General features: G+C 48.9%; 1 protein-coding gene across 1 annotated transcript; it reads left to right on the top strand.

Moving 5' to 3' along the window:
* Positions 1-538: 538 nt before the first annotated feature.
* On the top strand, positions 539-7,830 carry CNGA2 (cyclic nucleotide gated channel subunit alpha 2). Its single transcript, XM_085319730.1, has 6 exons — positions 539-639; positions 984-1,094; positions 1,997-2,167; positions 5,010-5,117; positions 5,564-5,670; positions 6,354-7,830. Exons 1-6 carry the CDS (start codon positions 539-541, stop codon positions 7,769-7,771), a joined length of 2,016 nt encoding a protein of 671 aa, XP_085175856.1. The 3' UTR covers positions 7,772-7,830.
* The last annotated feature ends 9,800 nt before the right edge of the window (positions 7,831-17,630 follow it).

Here is a 17,630-nt window from a genome sequence, read left to right as displayed (position 1 = left end):
GCAGAGCACCAGCGGGTCCCACTGCCCGGGGAGGAGGTCAGCTTGCTTTGGTGCAAGCAGCCCGTTCGCGCAACGTCTCCCAGCGCTGCCGGCGCAGCCGCCTCTCCGTGCTGGGCCAGCCTGGCCTTAGGGCTGCGCGGCGCCCCGGGGCCGCCGCCGCCCCGCTCYGCTCCGCGGGGAGCAGCTCCCTGTCGGCGCTGTTGCCCCGGCAATGGCTGCGGAGCGGGGAGAGCTCGGCATCGCCGCCGGGCTGCAATCGCGCCGCTGCGCTTCGCGGGAGCTCTTGGCGAGCAACGGCGAAATGCTCTGCGGGGCTGTTGCTGCCTGCGCTGCCGCGGTGGCGGTGGCCGGGGACGGAAACACCGAGCGGGCGAGTCCCGCGGGTGCCTACGCTCCCATCCCGTGCGGCGCCGCGTCTCGGCGCGTAAGGCCGGAGGGGGCTGGCCCCACGCAGCGCGTGGCGTGTCCCGCTCCGCGCGCGGCCGGGTCGGCCGCTCTCTGCTCTGTCGGGGTTCCCGGCGCGGGGTGCGCGCCYGCTATGAAGAGTAACGGCCTGCAGAGTTCGCCGGCCAACCACCACCCGCCTCTGCCCGCCCGAGCCCGGGGTGCCACYGAGGGGACGGTGCTCAGCACCCGGAGGTGAGGCCAGCCCGTGCTCCGGGCGGGGGAGGCGTCTCCAAGGAAGGGCTCCGGGAGGCTCCCGGCGCCGGGGACCTCCTGGGGGAGCCCGGCTGCGTGGGACTGGTGAGGCCCTCCTTGGCCACATGCCACCGGGACGGGGTGCACAGTCGTTGCTCCAGCACCGGTGGGGCAGGGGGAGAGGAGAAAGACCACCTTGGCACGCGTGGGATGTGTCCCGGGGGCAACGGCAGGGCTGCAACGACAAACRCCAAGTGCTTGCCTCCTCCAGCTGGTCTAAGGCGGCTGTGGGCAGGCACTGCTGCAGGACGGTGCAGCCGTGACCCTGCCTCTCCCTGCTGCAGGGCCCCGTCTGCCCACGATGACGCCTCTYCAGAGCCATGGGGAGATGCTCCTCCGGATGGTGGAGAGCAGCTGGTTGCCCCCGCTTTCCAAGGGCGGCAAGCTCTAGCCAGGTATCCATGTGCGCGGTGGGCCCCGAGTGCCGGGACAGCTCCAGGACACAGGAAGGAAGCTCCAGAGCTGTTCGATGGGCTCTGGGCTGAGCCAGAGCCTTTTGGGCCTGACTTCGAAATACTCACAGTGAAACAGGGGAAAGGGCTGCCAAACGTCACCGTGTTGCAGGGACACTGAGTAAGCAGTGCTCTGTCCTTCCTGCTCCCGGTTTGCCTGGAGAGGCGGTACATGCCATCTCCGAGCCATCTCCCACCTTGCTGGGCAAGGGAGCATGCTGCCTGCCTGCTCCCCTGCCCACAAGGAGGCAACRCATGGCCTCCTCCGTCCTGCGGAGAGCTGGGTGCTCCCCGTGCTCCTGCAGGCAGAGGGGCCCTGGGGCTTGTGTGAGGCCACTATTCACAATTTATACCATYCGCGATTTATACCCTTCAAGTACCACAGGGACCAGGTTTGCTCTGCATGCAGCAGCCCGTGGAGAGGGCAGTGAGAGAGSACTGCTCCATCATCTCCAGCTTGGAGGCTGGCTGTGCCCAAGGGCACCTTTCCATTGCAGGTAGCCTCAGCTCTACCTGAGTCACCTACATGTTCCTCAAGTCTCTGTGACAAGAGACAGCAGGATTTGGGAAGAGGCCACTGGACTCTGCTGGGATGGGCCCAGGACTGTCTTGCTCATATATTCTTGGTCTCATACTGTCACTGCAAGGGGCAAAAAGACCATGTTTGGGCCTGATAGGGGCCGTGAGACCTTTCCTCTCAGCGGTAAGCACCCTTGAGTGTTCCATGGACTSCCCTACCAGCACAAACACTACCTCAGCTCCCTATGAGGGTTTGCTCTCAAGTTTTTGCTCTCTTCTGGCTCCACAGACACCTCCTTCTGACTCTGCCTCTCTCCTCTGTTCAGGATAGTCCGCCTGGTGCTGGTGCTGAGAGACTGGGCCAGCAAGAGCTTGCATGAGGAGCAGCAAAGGCCTGACCCCTTCCTTGAGCGGTTCCAGGGTCCCGAGATCCAGACGGTGGCCGAGGATGTCAGCAATGATCCAGASAGCGAGGAGACAGAGGCAAAAAACAAAAAGTAGAGTCCCTTCCCTGCAGTCTCTGTCATCCTTGGCTGGAGGTCAGCCGTGCATGGTGCTCGGGACCTCCTGGCAGCGTAGCCAAACAGACATGGATGGGGATGTGCTGAGTGCTGGGGAAGGGGAGGAATGGGTCTGGGAATCAGTTCTGGGGACCGTAGGTGCAGATCTGCCTGGAGAGGGACAGGTAGGAAGGCAAGCAGTGGAGAAGGTCCCCTGTCCTCTCCAACCCCTTTCCTGGCAGTCAGCCTGGCCTTCCCCAGCAATGCATGTAGGCATTGTAGGCAATGCATGGTCTGCTCTTTCCCTCCTGGCAGTCTGTCTTTGTGGAGGAGACCTAGCCTGTCCCTCAACATAGAGTCCTCTCTGCCTTGGTCCTTACCYTTGCATGGCTCATGAGAGTTAGCAGATCCCCACACCTGTTTYGAATGCAACTTGATACTGGGGGTAGCCCTGCATCCACCAAAAGATTCACCTCTGACCGGTGCATGTATGTGAGGAGCTGTGGGCAAACCAAGGGGACGTGGGGTCAGCACCAGCTGTGATGCCCTAAGAACTTGAGCCCTGGTCTGGGATGTTTTCTGAGCTTAGCCCTGTGCTGGGTCCAGGGTCCTATCCCAACAGGAGTGCTTGCTGAAGAAACTCCCAGAGGACTATTGCAAACATGAAGGTGTTGTGTTTGCAAGTCTCATTTCATCATCTGCAGGACAAAGAGAGATGAAGGGAGTGCACGTCTGCCTGTGTCTCCCCCAGGTACAGACACTGCGACGGCACCTTTYTAAAAACGCTCTTTCAATTCCAGCCCTTTCATCTCCTCAGCTCACACACCTGGTGAAAAGCAATAACCCGGCTTTTCTTCTGCTGGCTAATTAAAGGGCAAAGCTCATGTACTAGCCTGGACCYTACTATTATACATGGTAATTAGAACACCGAGAAATGATTGTTTTCTTTAGGAGAACTATATCTGAGGCTTGTATCTGGGTCTTTACTAGCCATGGAGAAAAATGTTCTGCCCTGTGAGGTTAAGGGGAGCTTGTTAGTTATCAGAGAAAGAGGGAGCTGCAGGCTGCTGTGAGGGGGCTGCTCAGTGCTGTGGCTCCTTAGGCGAGGTTGTTCTTTTTCTGAGGTGAGTCTGGCAGGATGAAGCTTTCCTGCATCCAGAGGCGATGGACAACAGAGCCAAGCGCCATTGCGGCACCACGATGCATCTTGTTTGCCGGCTTGACTTTATTTAAGAGGGTAAAGGTCCCTGGGGGCGGGGAAGAGGTATGTTCAGAGTTACCCCACCAGTCTCTAGYGGGGAGTGCATTGCAGCTCTCAGAAACAGCCCCTGGAGAGATGGTGCTAACTTCTGCTGTGTTCTAGGTCCTCAGCTGTGTGGATGAAAAGCCCGGGTCTGCTAACGAGCATGCGGTGCCAGGCAGTGCAATGGGAGCCTYGGCGGTTTGCAGCACTGGGTGCAAAGCCTTCAGGAACGGGCAGCTGATTATTCCCTCTCTCTGGGTTAACCCAGCCCCTGGTTTTCCRGTTTTTACCCTAGCCCTGTTGTCAGAGGGGACAGCTGTACTGTATATGTCTGTGGGACAATGTCAGTGACTCTGGCCACCTGCTGTGGTCACAACTGGTGATTTAAAGCTGAAATTGCCAGCATGATTAACGCAGTCATGGTTAGTGGTGCTTGTGATGTGTGTGCTACAGCAGTAACTGCTGGCTGTAGGTGAGCCAATGCTTCCCTTGTGTCAGGTGTTGTAGGTCTTAGAGAGTCTCTTTCTCAGAAAACATTTAAGCCCCAGATGGACCCGTTTCTGAACAAAAGGCATGCACTCTCTCAGCACTTCTTATGGGAAGGTTGAGCACCCACTTGTCTGTGGCTGTAGCTGAAGTGTATGTCAATGACAGCTGCTGGCTCTGCTCAGGGTGTTAATTCCCACACTCGGGCACTGCGGGTGCTGCTGCCTGTGTGGCAGCGGGGAATCAGGCTTCAAGTCAGAGGATTTACTTTTGAAGGCATCAGAAGCAGTGGGGTGCATGCGGCTATCTGCTGGCAATGGAGTTGTTCTTCCCATTGCTGGGGGAAGTTTTGCATGTTCAAAAGCTGGGAGGGAGAGAGGGAGGGAGGGCGAGAGGGAGTTTTCCTCGACCAGGCTGCAGCAGCCTATCAGTTCAGCTGCACAGTTTCTGTTCCCCAGCTTCTCCAGTGAGATCTGGCGACAGGAGCCCACACATCTTATCTCAGAGTCCCAAGATAAGCTGGATCAAACACTTGGGAACAGTTCAAAGGCTGGACCCAGGGCTGAGCAGACTGCAAGCAGGCAGCTSTGGGCAGAGTGGGGATGGCAGCCCTGCAATGCTGTCTGCCCAGGCCACTGCTCTGTTGTTTGGGCAGCACCTCCCAGTGCCTCCCACTGATTTGGCAGCACGCTTTTCTTTCTGCCCTTATTAACATTCTTCTTCAAAATCTATCTGGCTCCAATCTCTACCGTATCTGGGAGAAGCAATGTCATCTAATGAGAACCTTCTTCCAAATGTCTGTTTCTGGCTCTGCCACTGATATGCTGTGTGCATGTAGGCTGCCTGCTTTGCCTTGCTGTGCTACAGTTTCCTCTTCTGGTACATTATCAAGCACAGTTTTGGGGATAAAGGAGCTTAAACAGTGCTGGACTTCTTTACTCAGCACTCCTGGCATAGGGCCTAGCGTAGAGACTGGCTGCAGCTATGTTTAAGCCAGTCTAGTGTAAAGGATGAAGGAGACAATTTAGACGCTCCCTTCCAAACCTGTTTTTTACATTTAGCCCTTTATTCACACACTGCCTACCATCTCTGGGTTCTCTCTACTTCCAGGAAGAAATGGCAGATCTTTGTGGTGGACCCTGCGGGGGACTGGTATTACTGTTGGCTGGCTGTTATTGCGATTCCTGTCCTCTATAACTGGTGCTTGCTTGTGGCCAGGTGAGCTGGTAGGCTTGTAGGGTCCCTGTCTCCTCTGTCCCTCCTGTTCATCTCGTGGTTGTAGCTCAGGCTGGTATTGGACATCTGAAGCTGGTCATGCTGGGGCTGGGGCCTATGGGAACCTGAAGGAATAGACCTCCCATTTCGTTGTGACTGCAGCAGTGCAAAGGCAGAACTTCATTATCTGGCCCTGGTGGGAAAGGACTGTCATCTCGGGGTGCAGCTGCTTGCAAGGCTGTGAGGTGTTTCTGGGAGGTGGTCTCAAGGACGTTTCCTTACCTCAGTCAAGAGAGGGCAGATGATTCTGAGAAGAGGAATTCAATTTCTAGGAGCAGAGGGGGAGTGACCAAGCTCAGCTGTAGAGTGTAGGACCCCCAGAATCAGCTGAGTTGGAATGATAAGGGTGTTTGGTGGTCTCATCACCCCATTATGTGGTCCTCCTCAAGGGCTTGTTTCAGTGACCTGCAAAAGACTTACGTTGTTCTCTGGCTGGTGTTAGACTACATCTCGGACTGTATCTATATCGGAGACATAGTGATTCGCCTGCGCACAGGTAAGTAAAGGAATCATCCCAGCTTGTGAGTGTTTTGCTTTAATTCCCTGAAAGTGGGGATGAGCTGCAAGGGATGGGATATATAGCTCCATTATAAAGAGGGTTTTTATCTACCTTGGCACTTGCTAGTACAAAGCAGCCTCCAGAGAAAGAATCTAATTAAAAGACCTGAGAAATAGAGTAAGTTTTAGAATGAAAGATTAATCATCCTAGCTTTCAACTTCACCTTTGAATAATTGTACAAAATTACTCACATTACTATTAGCACTCGGGCATAGTTGAAGGTCTGTATCTCTGATTTCCTATCGGTTCAGTTAATGAATTATCTAAATGGAAAAATGGTAGAATTTAATGTTCTCAGAATGGGGCGGGCAGCTGCGCATTTTTTTGTCCAGAACTTGCAATAATTCATGATCTGGAGGATGGAAACCTTTGCATCCCCATTTCTTTGAGGCAATAGAGTAAATCCCTAAGTGATATTTTTGCATGGCTTTTTCCAGATGAAGAGCTTGAGGGATAATTAAAGCTTGTAGACTCAGTAGCTCAGGTGGAATTAGTAATATTTGAATGACTCTGTGAGTATATGCATGCATGTGAAAGGCATACAGTGAAATGTTTATCAAAAAGTCTGTAGAAGAGTTGTACATAAGCCAAGATAATTCTATCTTTYGCTTCTCTGGTAGGTTTTTTGGAACAAGGTCTTCTGGTTAAGGACCTGAAGAAATTACGGGATAGCTATATCCACACGTTACAGTTCAAGCTGGATGTTTTCTCCATTCTGCCAACAGACATGGTGTACTTTGTTGTGGGATTGCACCGCCCTGAATTGCGTTTCAACAGGCTGCTGCGCTTCTCCCGCATGTTTGAATTTTTTGATAGGACTGAGACCAGAACCAGCTACCCCAACATCTTTCGGATCAGCAACTTGGTTCTTTATATCCTGATCATCATCCACTGGAATGCATGCATCTATTACGCCATCTCAAAAGCCATAGGCTTTGGAGAGGACACCTGGGTTTATCCCAATGTCACAGACCCTGAATATGGATATCTCACCAGGGAGTACGTCTACTGTCTGTACTGGTCTACATTGACTTTGACTACCATTGGAGAGACCCCTCCTCCTGTGCGTGATGAAGAGTATCTCTTTGTGATCTTCGATTTCCTCATTGGTGTCCTCATCTTTGCCACCATTGTGGGGAATGTGGGATCCATGATAGCCAATATGAATGCCACGAGGGCAGAGTTCCAGGCAAAAATTGATGCCATCAAACACTATATGCAGTTCCGCAAGGTAAGCAAGGACATGGAAACCAAAGTCATCAAGTGGTTTGACTATCTATGGACCAATAAGAAGGCTGTAGATGAACATGAAGTCCTGAAGAATCTCCCTGACAAGTTAAGGGCAGAGATTGCCATCAATGTTCATCTGGAGACACTGAAGAAGGTGAGAATCTTCCAGGACTGTGAAGCAGGTCTACTGGTGGAGCTGGTGCTGAAGCTTCGCCCTCAGGTATTCAGCCCAGGAGATTATGTTTGCCGGAAAGGAGACATTGGGAAAGAGATGTACATCATCAAGGAGGGGAAGCTGGCTGTGGTGGCAGATGATGGAATAACACAATATGCTTTGCTCACCGCAGGAGGCTGCTTTGGTGAGATTAGCATCCTCAATATTAAAGGAAGCAAAATGGGCAACAGACGCACTGCCAACATTTGTAGCTTGGGCTACTCTGATCTCTTCTGCCTATCAAAGGAAGACCTGATGGAAGCAGTCACAGAGTATCCTGATGCCAGAAAAGTCCTGGAGGAGCGTGGCCGGGAGATCCTGACCAAGGAAGGGCTGCTAGATGAGTCAGCTGCAGAGGAAAGCATGGAAGGGAAGAATGTGGAGGAAAAGCTGGACAGGCTGGCCTTGAACTTGGACACGCTGCATACCCGTTTTGGCCGGCTCCTGACGGAGTACAATGCTGCCCAGATGAAGCTCAAGCAGCGCATCACTGTTCTGGAGTCCAAGATGAGACAACAAGATCTGGAGGACTTCTTCTCTGATAGCTCAGACAGTCTGTTTGATGATGGGGAGGGACATCCTGGTGGGATGTAATGAGGGGACACACAGATCAGCTAAACAATGTCCTACCTTGTATTGAGACAGTGTATGTTTTTCACAGGCAGCTCCTTTAGCTGCTTTGCCAGAGATTTCTCAGAAGTCTTTAGCATGGCTGTTGCCACTTCCTTGGTGCAGCTCTTGACATGGCTCCAAATCAGGTGACTATCTTCCCTCTCCTTCAGGCTTGTCTCTTTGACTGCCTTGATCTGAGATCTTGGGCTTGGATCAATAAAAAAAGAAAGGAGAATGGCTTATGCCACTGCTAATATTTCCTTCCAGCTTCTGCGAAAAGTCTCTGCTCATCACACCTCCTTCTTTCCCTTTACCTTAATATTAGGTGGGACATCATCATCCACAGCCTAGCACAGAGGGATGCCTGGAGGTGCTGACCTCTGTGCGCACCGAGGAGGCACAGAGTCGCAGTGGACAGTCTGCTGTGTACCACCTCCCTGTTTACAATCGGACCGAGGAGGGAGACGGCCCTTAGAAAACACTAGATTCCTAGCAGAAAATGAAACACAGAGGACGATGTTTCCACGCCTTCCTGCTCTCCTGCTGAGGAGGCAGCATGAATTTCATTTTGACTACGGAAGTCTCAGATGACAAGTAGAAAGTAGCAGGAAAAAACATTGCTCTTCGGACTGACAGTGCCTTTTACACTATGTACAGAGGGAAGACAGTAACTATCTCTCTTTCTAATGATGGCTAGAGGTGCCAGTAAAGGTTTGACTGAAATGACGCATTTTAAAGGAACAAAGCAGTGATGGGATCCAACTGTGCCCATATTTACTTTGCAGTGGATAGCTCAGAGAGAGAGCAGAACACATTTATTTTCTTAGGTGGGAGGTTTCCTTGTCCTCTGTGGGAATTTTGGGGTCTTTCAGGCCAGTTTCCTTCTGAAGAARAAATGAGTGGCAGAGTCGAGGGGGACCATTTGCACACGTGAGAAAACGCGGCACCCTCTGAGCTGCCGGCAAAACTCTGCCAAGATACGCTGTACCCTATGGACTCCATGGCATGAACAGCTTGCTGCTGAGAGGCGCAGGGCAGGAAAGGCCACCACAACCCCTCACACAGCAACTGTAGCGTAAGCACTAATACCACCCGAGGCACCTACCTCAAACCAGAGTCCGCTGCAGCCAACCTCAGCTCCCAGAGCCGGCCCCAGCCCCTGGCCAGGGGAGGCAAGCAGGGCTTTGCTGGCTCTGTGTGTCGCTCCTGCGCGCGAGCCAGCTGGGCTGAACCTCAGAGACCGTTGTAGCCCTTGCAGTGCCTGTCTGCGAGCGGGGAGGATTTCACCAGGTGCCTGTTCCGCAGTCACTTGTCCTAGGTTCACAAATTTAGCTCCTTGGCATGAAAATACGGCCTGTCTAGCTTGATATCTTGCACTGTTCGTCACTAAATTTGGGAACAGCCAAGCTAGCAAGGTTGGACAAGCTCTCTGTCCTGGGCAGGGAAGTGCCTTTAGATGCAGACTGAACAAATCATTCAGTGTCAGGGCCAGGAACTGGCCTTATGCTTTCTGCCTTCCAGGCTCTACTGTRTTGTCACAGGATAAACTAGTTTGGCCTCCTGACACTGGGGTAATGGTGCTGGGCAAGAGCTGGGACTGAAGGATGCTACCTGATTTCTTGCTTCTGTTGTCCAGCTCAACCTGATCCTGTGTGCAGGCATCTGGGATCTCCTGCTCCCCCTCACTTAGTCCGCAGCGGCTAATCCACACTTTTCCCAGGAGGAGGAAGTTCACTGGAGAAAAGAATGTCAGGGGTGCTGGGGAAGCTCATGTTTTGGGCCAAGTTCAGCAAATAGTTAGGCTAAAATAATGGGGAGACACAAGGGGAGATATCAGCCAAGAAAGATTCATGGTGGAAAAGTAAGGTTATTTGCTTTGTCCTTTCTTTTCCCCTCCAAAATGAGACTATATCCCTTCAGTTTGAGTGGGAATTACCTATTTTTTAAAAAGGCCTTTCTTTTTTAGGAGTGTGTGTTTGGGAAGGTTAAACTATCAAAATCAGAATTTGGRATAAAACGAAAAGTTTGATGTTGTCCCTAAATGAAATTTTAGAGTTTTCTGGTTTTTTTTTAGCACTAAGATGATTTTGTTTGAGGATAAATGATTTTTTATTAATACTGGAATCCCWGTTTCCCAGCTTTTCCATGTCCATGATGTTGGATTTAGCACTAACTTAATCTGCTCGTCATTCTCTCCCGCATCGCAGGGAGGGCGCAGAAGCAGCAGGGGCAGAGCATCCCCTCTCCCAGCCCCGCTCGGGCGCAGGGGCTGCGGGAGCACCGGCTTGTTCCGCCGGGSGCTGAGCTGCGGCCCTCGCCCTGCGGATGTGGAGCCGGAGCCAGGAGAGGGTGCTGTGAACCGCAGAACCGTGCTGCGCCTCGCAGCCGCAGCACCCCGGCCCTGGCCTGTTCCCCGAAACGGGGACCGCGGGGAAAGGGCAGCGGGAGGGAAGGGGCTGTGATTTCAGCCCCGAGCGCTGGGCACCTCCGTGCAAACCACAGGGTCGCGTTTCAGCTGCTGAGCGTTTGCAAACGCAGCTCTGAGTGTTTTCCGACGGAGCTGCARCCCCTTCGAACTGGCGCGTGGGAGCCTCTTCCAGCGTCCTGGCACTTCTCAGCTGCGCTTTGGCTGCCCCACACRCATAATCCCTGCCCCTCTCCGTGGACAGCAGCTCGAAAACCAGTGGGCGTCACTTCTTTGCTGACAGTATCTCTGAGCTGACTCTGCGCTCGGTGGCTCAGGGATTGCAGGGAGCATGGCCGCAGCGGGAGGTGGCCCCGGAGGGCTGCAGAGCCTGTCTGAGAGCAGCYGGGGCTGCGACGGGCTCTGGCCCGGGGAGGAGGCAGCCGCAGACGCGGTCTGGGGGTGCCTGTGTCCCTGCCTGGCCCTGGCCATAGCCCTGTCACTGGGCAAGCAGGCTTGTGCCTCTGGGCTGGGGAGCTCCTGGTAGCTTAGAGCATATTCTGGCTCCTTCCTAGGGAGACAAAAATACTCCATTCCCCAGTTTTAATCCAAGATAATAATCCACTCGGGAAACTTTAAGCCTTCCGACAAATTACCCCAGAGGATGGCTTGCGAATTCAGAACAGATCCTGCTTATTTCCTCATGGCAGCAAGCCAGGAAATCATATTTGATGAACCACTTGATGGGCCTGCTAATGAAATTAGCAGCGGCTCCATGATTTTCCAGTAAGCAGGACAGGCAGATGTTGGAAAAAAAAAGTGCACAATGGCAAAGCTGCACTTTTGGGCTGCCTAAATTCCTAGCAGAATGGACATGGTGCAGAGCAGAGGCAGCTTTGCTGTCTGCCCATTTTACAGGTGATTTCAACGCCTCCCTTGGCTCTGCAAGCTTCACCTTGTGATGGGGAGAAGAGGGATGTCAAAGGGCACAGCTCCTCAGGGTCAGCATCTGTGAAGAAAAGCTGAGGGTGCCCACTGTAAGGACCTCACACAGCACCTGCAGAGATTTGCCCTTGCACCATGAAGTGTTAAGCTGCTTTGTCTATATATTATCAATAGTTTTCTTCTGGTTGTCTCTCATTTCAGAAAATAATCCTTCTATACAACAGAAGCTTTTTCTCAGCTSTGTGTTGCAAGTGGGATGCATCAAACACAGAGCAAATATTTTGCTGCTCTGCCTCCAGAGAGGGAAGGTTGGTGTGAACATCAATGTCCTTTTGGCTGCAGCTGGTTGCAGAGGCCTGCTTGTGGGCCTTTGGTGACAGGCAACTACACGCAGGAGTTTGTGTTGTCTTCTACACCTTCTCTTGGACCATCTGACATGCATCCATTGACCCTGGACCCCAGCCTTGCCAGGCAGCAGCCCTTTGCAGTGTCATCGAACCAGCAAAGCCCATTGACATCTTCGGCAGATGTTTTCTGCAAATCTGCTCCTACGTGAACATACAGACCAAAGGGTGCATCTTCACAGGAGACTTACCTCAGTTGGTGGAAAAGGGCTGGTATTTCCAGGTAAATCAATCATAAATGCTTTGTCTTGTGCTAGATTTCCTCCTCTCTCTCTCTGAGCTCCAGGAATGAAATACTTGTGGCTGGATGACACCCAGAAAAAAATCTCACATGGGCCTCTGGTAATTCTATTTTACAGCTGGAGGAAATGGAGAGATCTTACCAGGACACTCTGGTGGTAACTTCTGCATGTTGACTGCCTGCTTTTTGTTTTTCTTAGGATGTCCATGAAGAAGTCATTTGGTGAATGTGGGCAGGCCCCAATCAAACCTCTTCTCCTTGGGCTGTAGACAGCAGGACTTGTGACCACAGCACTGGGAGACCTGCTGGCTTTGCCCCTTCTCTAGAGAGGTAAGGTAGGTGATATCAGGTCAGCAAGCTGTGAGCAGGGTTTGTATGTGCCTCAGCCACTGGATTTGGAGATAGCAGAGGGGTTCTGGTTTGGAGTCCTGCGTCTGACTCAGCCCGACTGCCTCAGGCTCTTGAACACACCACACTCACCCTGGTAAGTAGGTCTGTCATGGTGCATGCAGTGCCAGGGCTAAAGGTGTGAATCATAGAAAGTTTGTGGGGATGGTTGGCTCAATGGCTTGCTGGGATTCCTGGTGACTGGTCTTCTGGCCTGTGGTGTGACAGAGACACTGTTGAACTCAGAGATGGTCTTTCTCACAGTGCTGTGCTGTGCAGTAGTCTGCTTTGCTAGCAAGAGATGGGGTTTGACATGAATGATGCGAAGCAGTGGGCAAGCTCCAGTCTCATTCTGTCTTCCTGACAGCACCACATCTCTCCAATGGGCTCAGCCAGGCTGGAGTCTTCTGAAGATCAGAAAAAATCAGAGGCAGCTCCAAGCTCTTTGGCATGGTCCCTCCAAGCTCCCTCTGGATGGCTCTGTCTCCCCCAGCTCCTGCCTCTTCTGCACCCAGGGAAAGCCAGGATTACCTGCTGCATTGCCGGCTATGTGTTCCCAGGAGGCGAGGTACTGTGCAGGGTGAGTGCTGTGTGTAGGATTTGCATCCCTTCTCCAAGGACTAGGAAGCTGGGTCATGAGGAAAGTCACTGGACTGCTAGGCAGCTGTGTGCTGAAGCAGGAGAATGACTTGCTCATGATAGCTCTGAAAACAAAGCACCATTTGCTTTTCCTGTAGCTATGAGTGAGACTTCTAAGAAAGTCTGCAATAKCTTAGGTAGATGGTGCTGCTGCCTGGGGAAAAGAAGATAGGCAGGAGGGATCGAGCAGAAGGGACAATGCCTGGAGGTCAGAGGAAGCCCAGACAACATGCGAGGTGGAGGGTGAGGACCCTTCCAGAGCCCAGGGTAAGGACACAAACCTTGCTGAGAAGGCTACCAGGCTAGTTTTGAAGTAGAGATACTTTGGCATTGCTCTGTGAAGCTTTTGGAGCATACCCAGAGCAAAAGTCCTTGCCTAAATTATGCTGTGAAACAGGAACATTGAAAGACAAGCTCTAAACAGTCTGGAGAACGAACCACAGCATTATAAACTACGGAAGTCAGCTACTGGTCCATAGGGAGACCTGCAGAGCWGACAGCAAAGTCCTCCAGTAGCCTTGGAGCAGAACCGTCCTCCTCTCCCCCCACCCTATTTTCTGAAGAAACATCCTCCTTTCCTTCTCTCTTACCTTCTGCAGAACTGCAATGATCGAATGTGCTCTCTGGAGTACATGCTCAGCTACAGACAGTACTGAGAGGTGCAGGTCTAAAGTAGTAGAGATGATAGAAAAAGTGTGAAAATTTAGTAGCTGTTACTAAGAGCTTGAATACGCTGTCTAATTAAACAGTWACTATTGGGATTTGACTCCAAATCAAAAAGAGGTACTGTATTGTTAAAAATGGTAAGGTAGCATGTATCTGCAGTATTAAATGTATGTTTGAAAACCCAGAAATAGTATTTAGCTGCAATATTTCTTTTTCTCTCTCTGTACAGATCATATCCAGTTCTTTAAGGCTGGAAAGAAATCTGAGCATTGTAATAAAAGAGGTATTATATTATATTATATATAATTACTGGCTTATATTCAGATAAGCTAGTCCTGTCCTGGCACATAAAACGTTGTTAAAAATGGAAATATTAACCCAGGAAGTTCTGTATGATACCATTAAGATTACTGTATGAAAAAATGCAGCAGGCATTTTTATCGCCARCTCTGTTGAGAAATTACTGCTAGATGCAAAGCTGAAATAAAAATTCCACAAATAACCATCGTTTGTATCAAGTAGGACTATAGTTTCATATTTTAGAAGCAAAGGGGGAAAAAGGAATGAATAATTAAAAAATTACCATGTATATTAGCTAGTCCATATATCAGTGTCCAAAGAAATGACATAAAGATCAGCACAAGTATTAATCTTGTGCAGGGATATCAACCAACCAGTAGACACTGTGTTTGCCTGTTTTGCATTCCTCARGCTAGTCCTTTTACTCAGCTTTCAGTAGGTTATTAGAACTATTCTTAGTCATTGCGTAGCATTGATAAATACACAGTAAACAGAAATAGGAAAAAGTATAGAACCTACATAGCAGGTACTCAAGTTTCCATAGCTGTATATAAATGTGATGAAAGAATAATGTCACATAAAGCTTGGGTAGAATGGCTTTTGCAACAGTATAGGTAACAGGAAAAATAGGTAATAGAGATATTTAAAAAGTGAAAGAAAATTTGGGTATAAAGGACAACCATCAAACTTACAGGAAGGAGTGTTAAATTTCGATGAATAAAAASGAGAGGAGCAGGGACCTTGGCAGGTTTTGCTGTGTCAAAGAGAAGTCTTTTCTTAGAATGAAAATCCATATTTAGCAAGTGAGTTTATTTCGTCAATACAGATTATCTATTCATATCCAAATAAYGTTCTGTGTTAATATTTTTAATCTTATTTTCCTACCTTTTAAATTACTTATACTGTGACTTCTTTATAACTAACTGTATTTTACCACATTCTCATGCATTGTAAACAATCTTAGCTTGGCTTCCTTCTGAAGGATTTTCAAGATTTTTAAAATTCCTAAATGTAAAGTAAGTTTCCTAAAACTGCCAAAAGGACAAATGGCAGGAGACTAACTGCAGTACAGTAACAGGGAGGAGAAACAAGACGGTTTCACATTTGACAGGCGCACTGGAAGGATGAATGTAGAGTTTTCTGGGTAGAGTGGTTGTGCTAATGATAAAGAATTTTTGAATGAAAAGCTGAGGGTACGTACTTCTGGATGACTTAGCAACACATATCCTGTCTGTGGTTAAGATAAATACTGTATGTTTTCTCCCATGGTAGTATACAGAACATTTCTTTTTCCCCCAGTGCGGTTAGGACAATGATTTCAACCTTTTTGATTTCCTTCTTTGCTACCAAATACCTGGAGAACTGAACATTTCTCAAGGACTAAAATAGGAATAGCTGCTTTGGTGACAAGTTGACTTCACCTATTTCAGAATTGCTGTTTTAAGCAGAGGCTTATGCCTTCTCTGGCAAATTGAAATTCTGTCATTGAATTTATAAATTGTCCCAAACTCAAAATCCCTTTCTTTTACATATGTCCTTGGGGTAGCTGTCTTCTGGAAGTTTGCACAGTTGTATTTTCTTTTTGTTCAGACAGAGAGGGAGAGAGGGTAAGTTCTTACATTTCTTGGATCAGCCAGACATCTTCACAAGCCTGTTTTGCTCAAAGTTTTGATCAAAAAAAGATATAAATAGTATGTCTTTGAAGGTGGCTCAAAGTATCTCATGCCTATCAGGCCATGATCTCTTTGCTCTAAGTTAATAGTCTGTTTATTTATTTATTTAACAGATACTTATTTACAGTTTTCTGTCACTGTTGGCTATTGTGGTTTTATGACTGAATATGACTGAGATTACATGAGAAGCTACAAGGAAAAATATTAGTGTCTATATAGTAGTGACCTTCTGTAGTTACATTGTTTTAATGTTATGATTTTTGCAAAACGTATACTTTTAAAATAGATTTTCTTCAGAGATGAAGCCAAATTAAAAACAGATTTACAACTACTGCTCATTTCTACCCTCAGGCCATACTACACTGCTTTTAGATATAGGACAAAATACTGCACCGCAAACTGATTGCCAAAATGATCTGAAGTTTGTTTGTTGGTTTAAGGAGAACTGTGGTTTCGCTTTTATTTTTGTTTTGAGGAGGGGCTTTTCCACTTAAATTTTCCTAATTGAGACAACAGCATTATCTCTTTTTATTCCTTATACTTAAAATTGCCTGCAGAGTTTGTGTGTTCGTATGTCCTTAGTTCATACATGGAATATTTGCCTTTTTATCCTGGAAGCTGAAAAAATATGAATACTAAAATTCTGGAGTATGACTAAAAACATTTAAAAAGGCTTTAGCTTCTGCTGAGGAGACTGTGAAGTAGATATGATTCTTGATTCACAATAATCTAATCAAAACGCTTCTCTAGAAAAACCTGTAGCAATGTCCCGTACAATTCCAATAATGATTTTATGCCACAGCAAGCTTTGTATGTGCAGACTTCCAGAATGTGTACAAGTTGGAGTTTTAAAAAGTGACAATTTAGTAAACATGCTGCCTGCCAGTCATTTGTCCCACTGTCAAACGGCAAAAGGAAAAGAAGTTCGAGCGAGTACTTTTGGATAAGTCTTTCATCACATGATGTAGCTATGATAGATGCACATCTCGTCTCCATTACAGTCAGAGCTGTAGCTATCATTGTGCACGACCAATGAAAATAGTAAACGCTTTGCATTTTTTCAATTTAATATGCATAGTCCCTACTCAGTGTTTTCCCCTGTCTTGCTTAAGATGATTGCATATGATCTGTTACTTCATCAGAAAGTTAATGCCTAAATATACCTGTGTACATTTTTCTTGACACCTTCTATGTGCACCTGCTTTCATTAATACTGTATTTTTTTTAATGTTTCCCTGCCGTTCTTTCACCTTAGAGCTGAATCCAATGTATGTTTGACTGTAGAAGACTTGGCTAAACCAGTATGACTAGTCTTGTGGCAAATTCAGAAATGTTTAGTAAAATAGTTATGCTGAACAAATAGCACTAGGGAGTTTGGATTAGAAACTCTTAAGCTTGTGCACAGGAGTGTCGGGCAATTGGAAAATACTCTCTTCTCTCCGACTCTGAGGTGACTGACTWGCTCCAGTTACAGGTGCTGCTTTACACGGACAGATAAGACAGCACACGAAAACCCCAAATTGTCAGAAAGGCTGAACGAAGAGAAGAAGACCAAATGTGTTTTTTTCTTTTTTAAAACTGAAGCTGGCAAATTGCTTGTTAAACTGTCCCTGGAGAATGACGCAGTCGGAATTAGAAACCGACCTGGCTGGAAATAACCTTATATTGCCTGCCACTGTAAACACGTGGATACGTTCATGACGACTTGGTTGATTTTGTAATTCTGAAGTTACGACAGCACGAACTGTGCCCCAATATAAAACCGGTGAGATGACAGAAAACTCATGCTAAAAAGCAGAGGCACATCCCAGGGAAAAGTTTAGGTTTGTGGTTAACCGACCTTCTTGACAGAGCTGGCCCGCTTTAAAATCTCTTAACTTCTGCTGCAAAGATTCAACTCCAATTTTACAGCCACCGAAAGCTTTAGAGTTTTATTTGTAAACGACTATTSTCAGTTGTTACTTGCAGGGAGTGAACGTTGGGTTTTATATTTATTTATACGGTTTCATGCGGCACTGAGGCTAGTATTGCAGTCACAACAAGCGCAAACCGCTGCCTCCATCTCAGGCTTGCTCTAGTTTTGTGTGCACCAGGCTCGGAGGAAATCCAGTGCGCAACACCGCGGGACGCAGCACGCCGCCTCGGCCCCGCGCCCCGCGCCGGCCGTCAGGGCTGCGGGGGC

Source organism: Rhea americana, unplaced genomic scaffold, assembly GCF_003343005.1.
Source record: "Rhea americana isolate MKP2758 unplaced genomic scaffold, rheAme1 scaffold_6, whole genome shotgun sequence".
Taxonomy (NCBI): Eukaryota; Metazoa; Chordata; class Aves; order Rheiformes; family Rheidae; genus Rhea; species Rhea americana.
The sequence above is the reverse complement of the archived record's forward strand: the minus strand, read 5'-3'. Positions and strand labels throughout refer to the sequence as shown.